The sequence below is a fragment of the Staurois parvus genome, unplaced genomic scaffold, assembly GCF_062004578.1.
Source record: "Staurois parvus isolate SC_StPar_1 unplaced genomic scaffold, SC_StPar_1.0 ptg001206l, whole genome shotgun sequence".
NCBI classification, from domain to species: domain Eukaryota; kingdom Metazoa; phylum Chordata; class Amphibia; order Anura; family Ranidae; genus Staurois; species Staurois parvus.
In genome coordinates, this window is record NW_028319002.1 from 582392 (window position 1) to 598196 (window position 15805).

The 15805-nt window shown below is 45.2% G+C and overlaps 1 protein-coding gene across 1 annotated transcript in view; it reads right to left on the bottom strand.

Annotated features, from left to right (window-relative positions):
• The window catches only part of IGSF21 (immunoglobin superfamily member 21), a 467300-nt gene extending 462529 nt beyond the window's left edge, over nucleotides 1-4771 (bottom strand). The window contains exon 1 of the mRNA XM_089660114.1: nucleotides 4655-4771. Within this exon, the coding sequence (XP_089516240.1) occupies nucleotides 4655-4678 (24 nt within the window). The 5' untranslated portion in view covers nucleotides 4679-4771. The remainder of the gene's footprint in view (nucleotides 1-4654) is intronic.
• Between the last annotated feature and the right edge of the window lie 11034 nt (nucleotides 4772-15805).

Sequence of the window (15805 nt, forward strand, 5' to 3'; positions counted from 1 at the left end):
AACCCCTCAGTGGCCAGGTTCCAGTGCGTGAATTAACCCCTCAGTGGCCAGGTTCCAGTACGTGAATTAACCCCTCAGTGGCCAGGTTCCAGTATATGTGCATTAACCCCTCAGTGGCCAGGTTCCAGTACATGTGCATTAACCCCTCAGTGGCCAGGTTCCAGTACATGTGCAGTAACCCCTCAGTGGCCAGGTTCCCATACATGTGCATTAACCCCTCAGTGGCCAGGTTCCAGTACATGTGTATTAACCCCTCAGTGGCCAGGTTCCAGTACATGTGCATTAAACCCTCAGCATCCAGGTTCCACCCCATTTTGCATTAACTCATCACTGTCCAGGTTCAAGCGTGTGTGCATTAACCCCTCAGTGGCCAGGTTCCAGTACATGTGCATTAACCCCTCAGTGGCCAGGTTCCAGTACATGTGCATTAACCCCTCAGTGGTCAGGTTCCAGTATATGTGCATTAACCCCTCAGTGGTCAGGTTCCAGTATATGTGCATTAAGCACTCAGCATCCAGAATCCAACACATGTGCATCGTTGCCTTCAGTGACCAGGTTTCAGCACACCTTAACCCCTTAGCCCCCAGTCACCAGCACTGGCTTTAATCCCTAAGCGCCCACAGTCTCCCAACGTATGTGTGTTAACCCCTCGACGAGAAGTCCCCAGCACATTGTAGGAAGCACCCCCAGCAATGGAAATCCCAACCCCCAGCACCATCACTTTTTCCCCAGACAGCTCGGTCTGCATGTAAACGTGGGAAAAAATACAAATAAAGCCAAAATGTAAAAAAAACAAAGACGAAAAAGAAGGAATTTATAAACCGAATGTTATCATTGCAGGTATTAATTGGAATACAATGATTTCCACTACATTCAGCCTTGAAGTAACATTTAAAATGCCATCTTCCCCGCAAACGTCATTTCGTGATTTATATTAATAAGTTCCATCTTCCGTGATCATATATATATATATATTCACACACCCTACCTGCCCCCTGCTGGCCTGGGCACGTACAGGATTGGTGGTACCCCCTTATTCATGGCCCTGTATATATGAATGTGTCATGAGCTTGAAATATATATATATATATATATATATATATATATATATATATATATATATAAAAATTTTCATTTATTTTCTTATTAAACAAATGTATAATATATTTTTATATATATATGTATATACAGTATATTAAAAAAAAAATAAAAAAAAAAAAATATATATATATATATATATATATATATATATATATATATCAGATTTATTTTTAATTTATTTTTTTATTTAAAAAAATAAATATTATATATATATATATATATATATATATATATATATATATATATTTTTTTTTTTTTTTAAATAAAAAAAAAATTATATTAGAATATATATATATATATATATATATATATATATATATATATATATATATATATATAATATTTATTTATTTTTTTAAATAAAAAAATTAATTAAAAATAAATCTGATATATATATATATATATATTTTTTTTTTTTTTTTTTTTTTTAATATACTGTATATACATATATATATATAAAAATATATTATACATTTGTTTAATAAGAAAATAAATGAAAAATTTTTTATATATATATATATATATATATATATATATATATAATGGTTTTTTTTAATTAAAAATATATATATAATACAAAAATAAATATATTTTTATAAAAAGTAAAAATAAATATATATAATGTTTTTCTTTTAATTAAATATATAGAAATATATTATACATTTGTTTAATAAAAAAAAATTAAAAAATAAATAAATTTTACACACATTTCTACACAGACACAGGCGGCATCCTATCACCATCCTTCAGGAAATCTTCCCTTTCCTGGATCTTCCATTTCAAAGCTGGACTCCTGCGGTTTGCCGTCTGCCTCCCCATACTGCCAGAAATCCCTCCATCTGGGTGATGTCAGGCAGATTAGCATTGTGTGGATTATATAATACAGACATGGGGTGCTTTATATATATAACACGCCCGCCTTTTATACACGGGGAATACTCGCTGGGAGAGGATTTATGGCTTCCGGAAGAGATTTAGGGAGAAGTGGGTTAATCTAATCTTACCAACCCACTCAGCACCGCGCCGGGGCGGCATGGCGGACGGCGGGCGTAGGGCCAGGGGTCAGAGGAACTCAACCTGAACGGCTACAATATGGAACACTCACCAACCAATCAGATCCGATCACACTGTGTACATAGGCTGGATAATATACTCTTCTACCTTCCAAGCAAGAGTGACATCACCGCCCTCCAGGTATAAGATATATTATACAGAGTGACATCACCGCCCTCCAGATATAAGATATATTATACAGAGTGACATCACCGCCCTCCAGATATAAGATATATTATAGAGTGACATCACCGCCCTCCAGATATAAGATATATTATACGGAGTGACATCACCGCCCTCCAGATATAAGATATATTATAGAGTGACATCACCGCCCTCCAGATATAAGATATATTATACAGAGTGACATCACCGCTCTCCAGATATAAGATATATTATACAGAGTGACATCACCGCCCTCCAGATATAAGATATATTATACAGAGTGACATCACCGCCCTCCAGATATAAGATATATTATACAGGAGTGACATCACCGCCCTCCAGATATAAGATATATTATACAGAGTGACATCACCGCCCTCCAGATATAAGATATATTATACAGAGTGACATCACCGCCCTCCAGATATAAGATATATTATACAGAATGACATCACCGCTCTCCAGATATAAGATATATTATACAGAATGACATCACCGCTCTCCAGATATAAGATATATTATACAGAGTGACATCACCGCCCTCCAGATATAAGATATATTATACAGAGTGACATCACCGCCCTCCAGATATAAGATATATTATACAGAGTGACATCACCGCCCTCCAGATATAAGATATATTATACAGGAGTGACATCACCGCTCCCCAGATATAAGATATATTATACAGAATGACATCACCGCTCTCCAGATATAAGATATATTATACAGAGTGACATCACCGCCCTCCAGATATAAGATATATTATACAGAGTGACATCACCGCCCTCCAGATATAAGATATATTATACAGAGTGACATCACCGCTCTCCAGATATAAGATATATTATACAGAATGACATCACCGCTCTCCAGATATAAGATATATTATACAGAATGACATCACCGCCCTCCAGATATAAGATATATTATACAGAGTGACATCACCGCCCTCCGGATATAAGATATATTATACAGAGTGACATCACCGCCCTCCAGATATAAGATATATTATACAGAGTGACATCACCGCCCTCCGGATATAAGATATATTATACAGAGTGACATCACCGCCCTCCAGATATAAGATATATTATACAGAGTGACATCACCGCCCTCCAGATATAAGATATATTATACAGGAGTGACATCACCGCCCTCCAGATATAAGATATATTATACAGGAGTGACATCACCGCTCTCCAGATATAAGATATATTATACAGAGTGACATCACCGCCCTCCAGATATAAGATATATTATACAGGAGTGACATCACCGCCCTCCAGATATAAGATATATTATACAGGAGTGACATCACCGCTCTCCAGATATAAGATATATTATACAGAGTGACATCACCGCTCTCCAGATATAAGATATATTATACAGAGTGACATCACCGCCCTCCAGATATAAGATATATTATACAGAGTGACATCACCGCCCTCCAGATATAAGATATATTATACAGGAGTGACATCACCGCCCTCCAGATATAAGATATATTATACAGAGTGACATCACCGCCCTCCAGATATAAGATATATTATACAGAGTGACATCACCGCCCTCCAGATATAAGATATATTATACAGAGTGACATCACCGCCCTCCAGATATAAGATATATTATACAGAGTGACATCACCGCCCTCCAGATATAAGATATATTATACAGAGTGACATCACCGCCCTCCAGATATAAGATATATTATACAGGTGGGGAGAAATCGCAGCGTGCGGAAGCGTGGCTGGGAAGTTGCAGCGTGCGGATGCGTTGGTGGGGAGGAGTCGTAGCGTGCAGATGCGTTGGCGGTGAAGAGTTGCAGCTTTCGGATGTGTTTGCGGGAAAGAGTCACAGTGTGTGGATGCGTGGGCAGGGAGGAGTCGTAGCGTGCGGATGCGTGGGCAGGGAGGAGTCGTAGCGTGCGGATGCGTTTGCGGGGAAGGGTCGCAGCATGCGGATGCGTGGGTGTGGAGGAGTCGCAGCGTGCGGATGCGTGGGCGGGGAGGAGCCATAGCGTGCGGATGTGTGGGCGGGGAGGAGTCGCAGCGTGCGGATGCGTGGGCGGGGAGTAGTCGTAGCGTGCGGATGCGTGGGCGGGGAGTAGTCGCAGCGTGCGGATGCGTGGGCGGGGAGGAGCCATAGCGTGCGGATGTGTGGGCGGGGAGGAGTCGCAGCGTGCGGATGCGTGGGCGGGGAGTAGTCGTAGCGTGCGGATGCGTGGGCGGGGAGGAGTCGCTGCGTGCGGATGCGTTTGCGGGGAGCAGGCCGAGCCCTCACTCCAGAGAACACAATGCAGATACAATGTACGTTGGATTAGGATCCTTACCCGATACCAGACGATCTCCCGCATCCTGCCGTCCGTCCTGAAGTTGCATTTTAGGGTCACGGCGTCTCCCACCACCACTGGAGGAAGCGGCTCGATGGTGACCGTTAGATATCCTAGAGACAACAGAAGAGAAGAGTTAAGGCCGAATTTTATTTGTGGATCATTGAAACTTAGAACTGAGCAATGATGATGTCACTATTACTCTTACATGGTAATATCTGGGTTTGTAAAGGCCTTTGGTGTACACTTAGTAGATTTATATCCTTTGTGGGTATTAAAGCATACAGTATAACTAAATGAAAGTGTTTGTGCATCAGTGGGAGGAATAGTGTCCCATCATTGGTGTCAGTGGGAGGAATAGTGTCCCATCATTGGTGTCAGTGGGAGGAATAGTGTCCCATCATTGGTGTCAGTGGGAGGAATAGTGCCCCATCATTGGTTTCAGTGGGAGGAATAGTGCCCCATCATTGGTATCAGTGGGAGGAATAGTGCCCCATCATTGGCGTCAGTGGGAGGAATAGTGCCCCATCATTGGCGTCAGTGGGAGGAATAGTGCCCCATCATTGGCGTCAGTGGGAGGAATAGTGCCCCGTCATTGGTGTCAGTGGGAGGAATAGTGCCCCGTCATTGGTGTCAGTGGGAGGAATAGTGCCCCGTCATTGGTGTCAGTGGGAGGAATAGTGCCCCATCATTGGTGTCAGTGGGAGGAATAGTGCCCCATCATTGGTATCAGTGGGAGGAATAGTGTCCCATCATTGGTGTCAGTGGGAGGAATAGTGTCCCATCATTGGTGTCAGTGGGAGGAATAGTGCCCCATCATTGGTGTCAGTGGGAGGAATAGTGCCCCATCATTGGTGTCAGTGGGAGGAATAGTGCCCCATCATTGGTATCAGTGGGAGGAATAGTGCCCCATCATTGGTATCAGTGGGAGGAATAGTGCCCCATCATTGGTGTCAGTGGGAGGAATAGTGCCCCGTCATTGGTGTCAGTGGGAGGAATAGTGCCCCGTCATTGGTGTCAGTGGGAGGAATAGTCCCCCATCATTGGCGTCAGTGGGAGGAATAGTGCCCCATCATTGGCGTCAGTGGGAGGAATAGTGCCCCATCATTGGCGTCAGTGGTAGGAATAGTGCCCCATCATTGGCGTCAGTGGGAGGAATAGTGCCCCGTCATTGGCGTCAGTGGGAGGAATAGTGCCCCGTCATTGGCGTCAGTGGGAGGAATAGTGCCCCGTCATTGGTGTCAGTGGGAGGAATAGTGCCCCGTCATTGGTGTCAGTGGGAGGAATAGTGCCCCATCATTGGTGTCAGTGGGAGGAATAGTGCCCCATCATTGGTGTCAGTGGTAGGAATAGTGCCCCATCATTGGTGTCAGTGGGAGGAATAGTGCCCCGTCATTGGTGTCAGTGGGAGGAATAGTGCCCCGTCATTGGTGTCAGTGGGAGGAATAGTGCCCCGTCATTGGTGTCAGTGGGAGGAATAGTGCCCCATCATTGGTGTCAGTGGGAGGAATAGTGCCCCATCATTGGTGTCAGTGGGAGGAATAGTGCCCCATCATTGGTGTCAGTGGGAGGAATAGTGCCCCATCATTGGTGTCAGTGGGAGGAATAGTCCCCCATCATTGGTGTCAGTGGGAGGAAATAGTGCCCCATCATTGGTGTCAGTTGGAGGAATAGTCCCCCATCATTGGTGTCAGTGGGAGGAATCTCCGCGCTTGCTGCCCCGCCGCTTCTCCATCATTGGTGTCAGTGGGAGGAATATTGCCTCATCATTGGTGTCAGTGGGAGGAATAGTGCCCCAAGGGCCAGATACAGGCAAGGAAAGGGCCACATCTGGCCCCTGGGCTGCAGTCTGCACCTTCAGTGGTGACATATCAATACAATTATCTCTGTAAATCTTCTGATTCTCCCATTTTCTTGCAGTCATGAATTGCGTAGTTTAAGCGTCATGCGCACTTTCCAGCGTAATGTAAAAGCTTTCATCTCCATGCGACTGCTGCAAACGGCACCAAAAATGGAAAAAAACGTCGGCGTTCTCAAGAATCCTCACAGCCGAGAACCGCGTCACCGACGATGGCGACTGCGACACAAATCTCTTCGCCGTTTTTAAGGATTTACAAAAAAAAAAAAAAAAATCTTTTACTTTCACGAGGAAACAAATCTTTCAGCTTCCTCTGAAGTTGACAAGTCGGCTTTTTTTTTTGCTGCGCTGAGGACTAGCGTGGAAAATGACGGTAATTTTGGGACGCCGGCCCCGTCCCAGCATTGCGGGTAAATCGGCGGCATTAACAGCCCTCTCCGCGCCAGGATTCGGTACACGGTTCCAATCTCGGTCACGAAAGCAATTATAGGTGAAGCGGCCCCCGAACGCTCCGGAAGCACCCCTGCAGGAGCCTCTACACCTGCCAAGAGCGCAGCCCCAACCTGACTCAGCACATCTCCGCGCTTGCTGCCCCGCCGCTTCTCCGATAAAAAGGGGGGGGGGGATGGGAAAGTCGGAAAACGCTGTCTGAGGTGCCCTTACCGCTTCGGGAGGCCGTTTTATTTTGGAAAGTGAAGGGGTTAATTAAAGTGCGATCCCATCCGTTAAATGCATAAGGGGGGGGTCGGGGGGGGTCGGGGGGGGTATGTATTCGTCACAAAGGAGATTAATCCAGGGGAAGCGAGCGCACAAAGACTGAAACGCCGCGCAGGTCATATGCAAATGAAGCTGCAAACATGACTACAAAGTGACAAAGGGATGCGGAGAGGAGAGTCAAACCGCCGTATTGTGTGTTCTGCAGGAGCGGGCAATACGGAGATACGACTACAAGTCCCAGCATGCCTTGAAAAGTTTTATTACTCATAGTAGTCCTCAATCCCACCCCGAGAGGAACTTACGGTGCCCAAACTTTGGCCCAAGGTCCCCATGCAGCCCTTTGGAACTTATTGTGTGGCCCTCAGGGCTCCTGAAGTCACTACTCTGTGTCCAGTCTGACTCCTGAAGCACATCTCTGGTCTCCAACAACTCCTATACTATGTTTGCAGTATTTGGCTATCTCTTGTAGCATGCCTATAGTCTCTCACCATCTCCTGTAGCATGCCTGTAATCTCTGACCATCTCCTGTAGCATGCCTGAAGTCTCTGACCATCTCCAAGAGCATGCCTATAGTCTCTCACCATCTTATGTAGCATGCCTGTAGTCTCACCTCATCTCCTGTAGCATGCCTGTAGTCTCTGACCATCTCCAGGAGCATGCCTGTAGTCTCTGATCATCTCCTGTAGCATGCCTGTAGTCTCTCACCATCTCCTGTAGCATGCCTGTTGTCTCACCTCATTTCCAAGAGCATGCCTATAGTCTCTGACCATCTCCTATAGCATGCCTTTAGTCTCTCACCATCTCCTATAGCATGCCTGTAGTCTCTCACCATCTCCTATAGCATGCCTGTAGTCTCTCACCATCTCCTATAGCATGCCTGTAGTCTCTCACCATCTCCTATAGCATGCCTGTAGTCTCTCACCATCTCCAAGAGCATGCCTGTAGTCTCTCACCATCTCCAAGAGCATGCCTGTAGTCTCTCACCATCTCCAAGAGCATGCCTGTAGTCTTTCACCATCTCCAAGAGCATGCCTGTAGTCTCTCACCATCTCCAAGAGCATGCCTGTAGTCTCTGACCATCTCCTATAGCATGCCTGTAGTCCTTGCCCATCTCCTATAGCATTGCCTGTAGTATTTGACCATTTCCAGAAGAATGCTTGTAGCCCTTTGGGGATGTCTGGGACCACAGTTGAGGCCCCCCATAGCAAGAACGTTAACCTGCAGTGTTGGAGGAAACCAAGTTACCCAGAGGACACCCACACAAGCACAAGGTGGACATGTAGATAGCGTGCCAACTGGGATATGAATTGGGAACCACATTGCTACGAGGCAGAAGTGATAACTTCAGGCAGGCCCCATCAGAAACTATGCAGGAACTAGGCAGGCCCCATCAGGAACTGTGCAGGAACTAGGCAGGCCCCATCAGGAACTGTGCAGAAGCAAGGCAGGCCCCATCAGGAACTATGCAGGCCCCATTAGGAACTGTGCAGGCCCATCAGGAACTAGGAAAGCCCCATCAGGAACTGTGCAGGAACTAGGCATGCAACATCAGGAACTGTGCAGTAACTAGGCAGATCCCAGCAGTGATTATGCAGCAACTACGCAGGCAACATCAGGAACTAGGCAGGAACTAGTCAGGCCCCACCAGGAACTGTGCAGGAACAAAGCAGGGAACATCAGGAACTATGCAGGAACTAGGTAGATCCCATCAGGAACTAGGTAGGAACTAGGCAGATCCCATCAGGAACTAGGCAGGAACTAGTCAGGCTCCATCAGGAACAATGCATAAATTATGCAGGCCCCACCAGGAACTGTGCAGGAACTAGGCAGGCCCCATCAGGAACTGTGCAGGAACTAGGCAGGCCCCATCAGGAACTGTGCAGGAACTAGGCAGGGAACATCAGGAACTATGCAGGAACTAGGCAGGGAACATCAGGAACTAGGCAGGAACTAGTCAGGCCCTATCAGAAACTGTGCAGGAACTAAGCAGGCTCCATCAGGAACAATGCATAAATATGCAGGCCCCACCAGGAACTAGGCAGGCTCCATCAGGAACAATGCAGAAACTATGCAGGCCCCACCAGGAACTGTGCAGGAACTAGGCAGGCTCCATCGGATGGCAGTTCAATCAGCCACAGCTCAAGGAACCCCTAATTAGGGAGGAACCCTGGTTGAGAATGGTTGTCCTAATAAACACACAAGTCTAATAACTACAAATCTCAGAATACCTTCCCACCAATAGCCCCTCAGACCTTGACCAAGCCAAACCCTCAAGCCATTGACAACCGCAAGTCCCAGCATGCCGTAAAAACCAGCGGTAACATGCTTTGGCTGGCAGTTTTTGCTGCGACTTTTCCTTTCCCAGTAGCCACCCCCCACTATATGGAGTGTTGGCGTCCAGCAGAAATTCAGGAATATCCTCTTCCAGACTACTTGGCGGCTGCGGAAAAACTCATGATTATAATTGCCTTTAATGAGCTGTATAAAAGTTCTATAGTTTTCCTTCTAGAAATAGTTACTCCCCGGAGCCATTCTTAAAGAATGTAAAAAACTGCAGTCTATATAAAACGAGAAACCATTATATCTACAGATACGCAGATAGACGATCGTTAGGAAGAATTGATGACTTTGCAGTTGACCTTTCGAATGGAGAGCGGTTATGGAGGATCTGTCTCTGGGTACTGCGGACGGCCTTCTCTTCGCAAAGATTTCACAGCACTGGGGAGAACTGACAAAAAAAAAAAAAGGAGGAGTGAAGGCGGTGTAGCCGTACTGAATACGTATCCGGCTGCGTACGCCTTTAAAGATCCCAGTACAAAACCCAATATCCAATGCTGTGCGTTCTGATTGCATGTATCCCTTAAAGTTCAATGCCAGGTATGCATTTTATTGATTCTCAAACCAACACACCTCTGCACATGACGTGCATTGTGTTGGTGTGACACCCCATGACCTTCCCCTGCAGAGCCAGAATGTCTAAAGTGCCATGACCATGCCCAATGACCTTCCTCTGCAGAGCCAGAAAGTCTAAGGTGCCATGACCATGCCCCTTGACCATCCCCCGCAGAGCTAGAAAGCCTAAGGGGCCATGACCATGCCCCTTGACCGTCCCCCGCAGAGCAAGAAAGCCTAAGGTGCCATGACCATGCCCCTTGACCTTCCCCTGCAGAGCAAGAAAGCCTAAGGTGCCATGACCATGCTCCATGACCTTCCCCTGTAGAGCTAAAAAGCCTAAGGTGCCATGACCATGCCCCTTGACCTTCCCCTGCAGTGCCAGAAAGCGTAAGGTGCCATGTCCATGCCCCTTGACCATCCCCCGCAGAGCCAGAAAGCCTAAGGTGCCATGTCCATGCCCTTCCTCTGCAGAGCCAGAAAGTCTAAGGTGCCATGAACATGCCCCTTGATTTTCCCCTGCAGAGCCAGAAAGTCTAAGGTGTCATGACCATGCCCCATGACCTTCCTCTGCAGAGCCAGAAAGTCTAAGGTGCCATGACCATGCCCCTTGACCGTCCCCCGCAGAGCTAGAAAGCCTAAGGTGTCATGACCATGCCCCTTGACCTTCCCCTGCAGAGCCAGAAAGCCTAAGGTGCCATGACCATGCCCCTTGACCTTCCTCTGCAGAGCCAGAAAGTCTATGGTGCCATGACCATGCCCCTTGACCGTCCCTCCGCAGAGCTAGAGAGCCTAAGGTGCCATGTCCATGCTCTTCCTCTGCACAGCCAGAAAGTCTAAGGTGCCATGTCCATGCCCCTTGACCTTCCCCTGCAGAAAGTCTAAGATACGGTGCTCAACTAGGGTTCCCCCAGAGGTTTCTAGGGGTGCCTTGAGCAATTTCTGCCTCTCAGATGAGTTCTCACTGACACCATTTATCTTTTTAGCTATCTGTAAAGGGGTCATTCTCCCCAATGACCACAAGTGTAAGGAGCATTCTTCTGAATGACCATCACACTAATGTATCATGAGTTCTAGATATGGCAATTTTTAGCAGGGGTTCCTTTCGTGACTGGAAAGTTATTTCAAAGGTTCCCCTTTGTTAAAAAGTTTGAGAATGGCTGGTCTAAAGTGTTGTGACCATGACCGTCCTCTGCAGATCCAAAAAGTCTAAGGTCATGACCACGTCCCTATTAGGGGTATCCCCAGTCCAGGGAGGGCAACGAGGGGATCCTATTGAGGAGAAGAAGATTGAATGTCAAACCATTACACTCAGGAGGCGTTTTGTGTTGTTATGACCATGCCCCCATGACCTTCCCTGCAGAACCAGAAAGTCTAACGTGTCGTGACTACGCCCCCATGACCTTCCCTTGCAGAGCCAGAATGTCTAAGTTGTCAAGACCACATCCCATGACCTTCTCCCTGCAGAGCCAGAAAGTGTAAGGTGTCATGACCATGTCCCATGGCCTTCCATGCCGAGCCACTAAGTCTGAGGTGTTGTGACCACACCCAATGACCTTCTTCCTGCAGAGCCAGAAAGTGTAAGGTGTCGTGATCATGTCCCATGGCCTTCCCCTGCAGAGCCACTACCTCTGAGGTGTTGTGATCACACCCCATGACCTTCTCCCTGCCGAGCCAGGAAGTGTAAGGTGTCATGATCATGCCCCATGGCCTTCCCTCTCAGAGCCACTAAGTCTGAGGTATTATGACCACTCCCCATGACTTTCCTCTGCAGAGCCACTAAGTCTGAGGGGTTGTGCCCATGCCCCATGGCCTTCCCCTGCAGAGCCACTAAGTCTGAGGTGTTATGACCATACCAAATGACCTTCTCCCTGCAGAGCCAGAAAGTTTAAGTTGTCGTGACCATGCCCCATGGCCTTCCCCCTAAGAGCCGCTAATTCTGAGGTGTTGTGACCACACCCCATGACCTTCTCCCTGCAGAGCCAGAAGGTGACATGACCACGCCACCTGGCCTTCCCTTGCTACTAAGTCTGAGGTGTTGTGACCACACCCCATGACCTTCCTCTGCAGAGCCAGAAAGTCTAAAGCATCCTGACCATGCCCCATGAACTCCCCCTGCAGAACCAGAAGAACAAGACTAAGCCATAGCAAAAGAACCACCAACAGACTTAATCTGGTAACAGACCTTAGATGGACTCATGAAAGAGATTGGATTATTGGAGAATTTCCATTGGGTCGAATACAGATATTCCCAGGAATGGTCAAGTGACTCGGACCCCTGTGATCATACCTATGGTAAGAAGACACTGCCTATCTCTGGGTGAACGATGGGATGATCTTCTCAAACTGAAACCATTTAGATTGAGCGACGCTCAACCAACAACTCTAATCACTCCAAGTCCCTTCCGCGGCAAGTCCGTACATTTCAGCCGGTTTGCATGGGATGATGAAGCCAAGGAAGACAGCTCAGCCCGTGGATGAAATACAGAAAAAGGAAGGCAGTTTCACCAGTCACAGGATTTATATTGTCAGATTGGACAGAAATATTAAGAATAAAAAAATAGCGAATCAGCAAATTCTGGCGGTTCCGCGTTCATTGCGATAATGGCCGGGAATTCTTCAGCCTCTTAGATCTCACCCAGGACAAGGGAGGCGATGTATTCGCCGTTCATAAACACGGAGTCCTATTTATATCCTGGTAAAGGTTTATTGATGACAGGAAGGAACATATGACGGGGACGCCGGGGTTACGGAAAAATATTCCCATTATTAGTGTTACAAGAAATAGAAGAGGAAGGTAATTGTCTCCCACAGGGATTCCCACATCTCGCAATCACCCGTCCTCGCCGTGTGTATAATACAGGGAAAATGGAGGAAAATGAATACACAGATGTGATTCATGGCATTTACCACGGTGCGCCCTGGAACATTATCCCCGGGTGCCAGAAATAACCGCGCTGCTGTGTAATCAAATCCCAACAAAACATTCAACAGATACAAAGTGTGGTGTCGCCTGAAATGGGGAAAATAAATATTATATATATATATTTAATTTTAAAAAAATGTTATATACACACACACACACATATGTATATGTATATATATATATTTTTTTATTATAAATATATATATATATATATATATATATATATAAAAAGTGAAAATATATATATATTTGTTTAATCAAAAAAAATGACAAATTTATATATATATATATATATATATATATTAAATTTTTTTTTTTATATACACACACACACACATATATATATATATATATATATATATATATATATATATATATATATATATGTGTGTGTGTGTGTGTGTATGTAAAAAAAAATTTAAATTAAAAAAAAAAAAATTAATATATATATATATACAGTGGGGCAAAAAAGTATTTAGTCCCCACCAATTGTGCAAGTTCTCCCACTTAAAAAGATGAGAGAGGCCTGTAATTGGCATCATAGGGAGACCTCAACTATGAGAGACAAAATGAGAAAAAAAATCCAGACAATCACATTGGCTGATTTGGAAAGAATTTATTTGCAAATTATGGTGGAAAATAAGTATTTGGTGAATATGAAAAGTTCATCTCATTACTTTGTTATATATCCTTTGTTGGCAATGACAGAGGTCAAACGTTTCCTGTAAGTCTTCACAAGGTTGGCACACACTGTTGCTGGTACGTTGGCCCATTCCTCCATGCAGATCTCCTCCTCCATGCAGATCTCCTCTAGAGCAGTGATGTTTTGGGGCTGTCGCTGGGCAACACGGACTTTCAACTCCCTCCAAAGGTTTTCTATGGGGTTGAGATCTGGAGACTGGCTAGGCCACTCCAGGACCTTGAAATGCTTCTTACGAAGCCACTCCTTCGTTGCCCGGGCGGTATGTTTGGGATCATTGTCATGTTGGAAGACCCAGCCACGTTTCATCTTCAATGCCCTTGCTGATGGAAGGAGGTTTGCACTCAAAATCTCACAATACGTGGCCCCATTCATTCTGCCCTGTACATGGATCAGTCATCCTGGTCCCTTTGCGGAGAAACAGCCCCAAAGCATGATGTTGCCATCTCCATGCTTCACAGTAGGTATGGTGTTCTTTGGATGCAACTCAGCATTCTCTCTCCTCCAAACACGACGAGTTGTGTTTCTAACAAACAGTTCTATTTTGGTTTCATCTGACCATATGACATTCTCCCAATCCTCTTCTGGATCATCCAAATGCTCTCTAGCAAACTTCAGACGGGCCCCGGACATGTACTGGCTTAAGCAGGGGGACACGTCTGGCACTGCAGGATCTGAGACCCTGGCGGCGTACTGTGTTACTGATGGTAGCCTTTGTTACGTTGGTCCCAGCTCTCTGCAGGTCATTCACTAGGTCCCCCCATGTGGTCCTGGGATTTTTGCTCACCGTTCTTGTGATCATTTTGACCCCACGGGGTGAGATCTTGCGTGGAGCCCCAGATCGAGGGAGATTATCTTTGGTCTTGAATGTCTTCCATTTTCTAATTATTGCTCCCACAGTTGATTTGTTCACACCAAGCTGCTTGCCTATTGCTGATTCAGTCTTCCCAGCCTGGTGCAGGTCTACAATTTTGTTTCTGGTGTCCTTCGACAGCTCTTCGATCCTTACCATAGTGGAGTTTGGAGTGTGACTGTTTGAGGTTGTGGACAGGTGTCTTTTATACTGATAACAAGTTCAAACAGGTGCCATTGGTACAGGTAATGAGTGCAGGACAGAGGAGCCTCTTAAAGAAGAAGGTCCAGGTCTGTGAGAGCCAGAAATCTTGCTTGTTTGTAGGTGACCAAATACTTATTTTCCACCATAATTTGCAAATAAATTCTTTCCAGATCAGCCAATGAGATTGTCAGGATTTGTTTTCTCATTTTGTCTCTCATAGTTGAGGTCTCCCTATGATGCCAATTACAGGCCTCTCTCATCTTTGTAAGTGGGAGAACTTGTACCATTGGTGGGGACTAAATACTTTTTTGTCCCACTGTGTATATATATATATATGTATAGAGAGAGAGAGAGAGAGAGATAGATAGATGTATAGATATATATATTTTTGTTATAATAAAAAAAAAATGAAAAAAAAAAAAAAAAAAAAAAAATATATATATATATATATATATATATATATATATATATAATAAAAAAAATAAATTTAATTTAAATATTACATAAAATGTAAATTTATATATATATATTTGTTTAATAAAAAATAAATATATATATATATATATATATATATATATATATATATATATATATATATATATATATACACATACACACACACACACACACACACACACACACACACACACACACACACACACACCCGCCCCCCCCGAATGCAGAAAGTGTGCATTCAGGGACCCACACCAACATGGCTGTCCAATTGGGACCACCTATGGAATCAGAACTAGGACTCACCAATCAGCTAGGAGTAAGACCTTTGCTGATTGCAGAGCTTGTTCTCTGTGTGGAAGCAGTGGTCTCTCTGCAGAGGTCTGATACCCCCATGGTGGAATCAGATCTAGAGCTCTTCACTCAGTGGGGTGTAAGAGCTTTTCTGATTGCAGAGCTATACATCTGGCTCGGTAGGGGGGCGTGCCAGACCTCTGCAGAGAGACCACCGCTTCACTGCAAAGAGCAAGGGTCCCACTCTGCAGCAT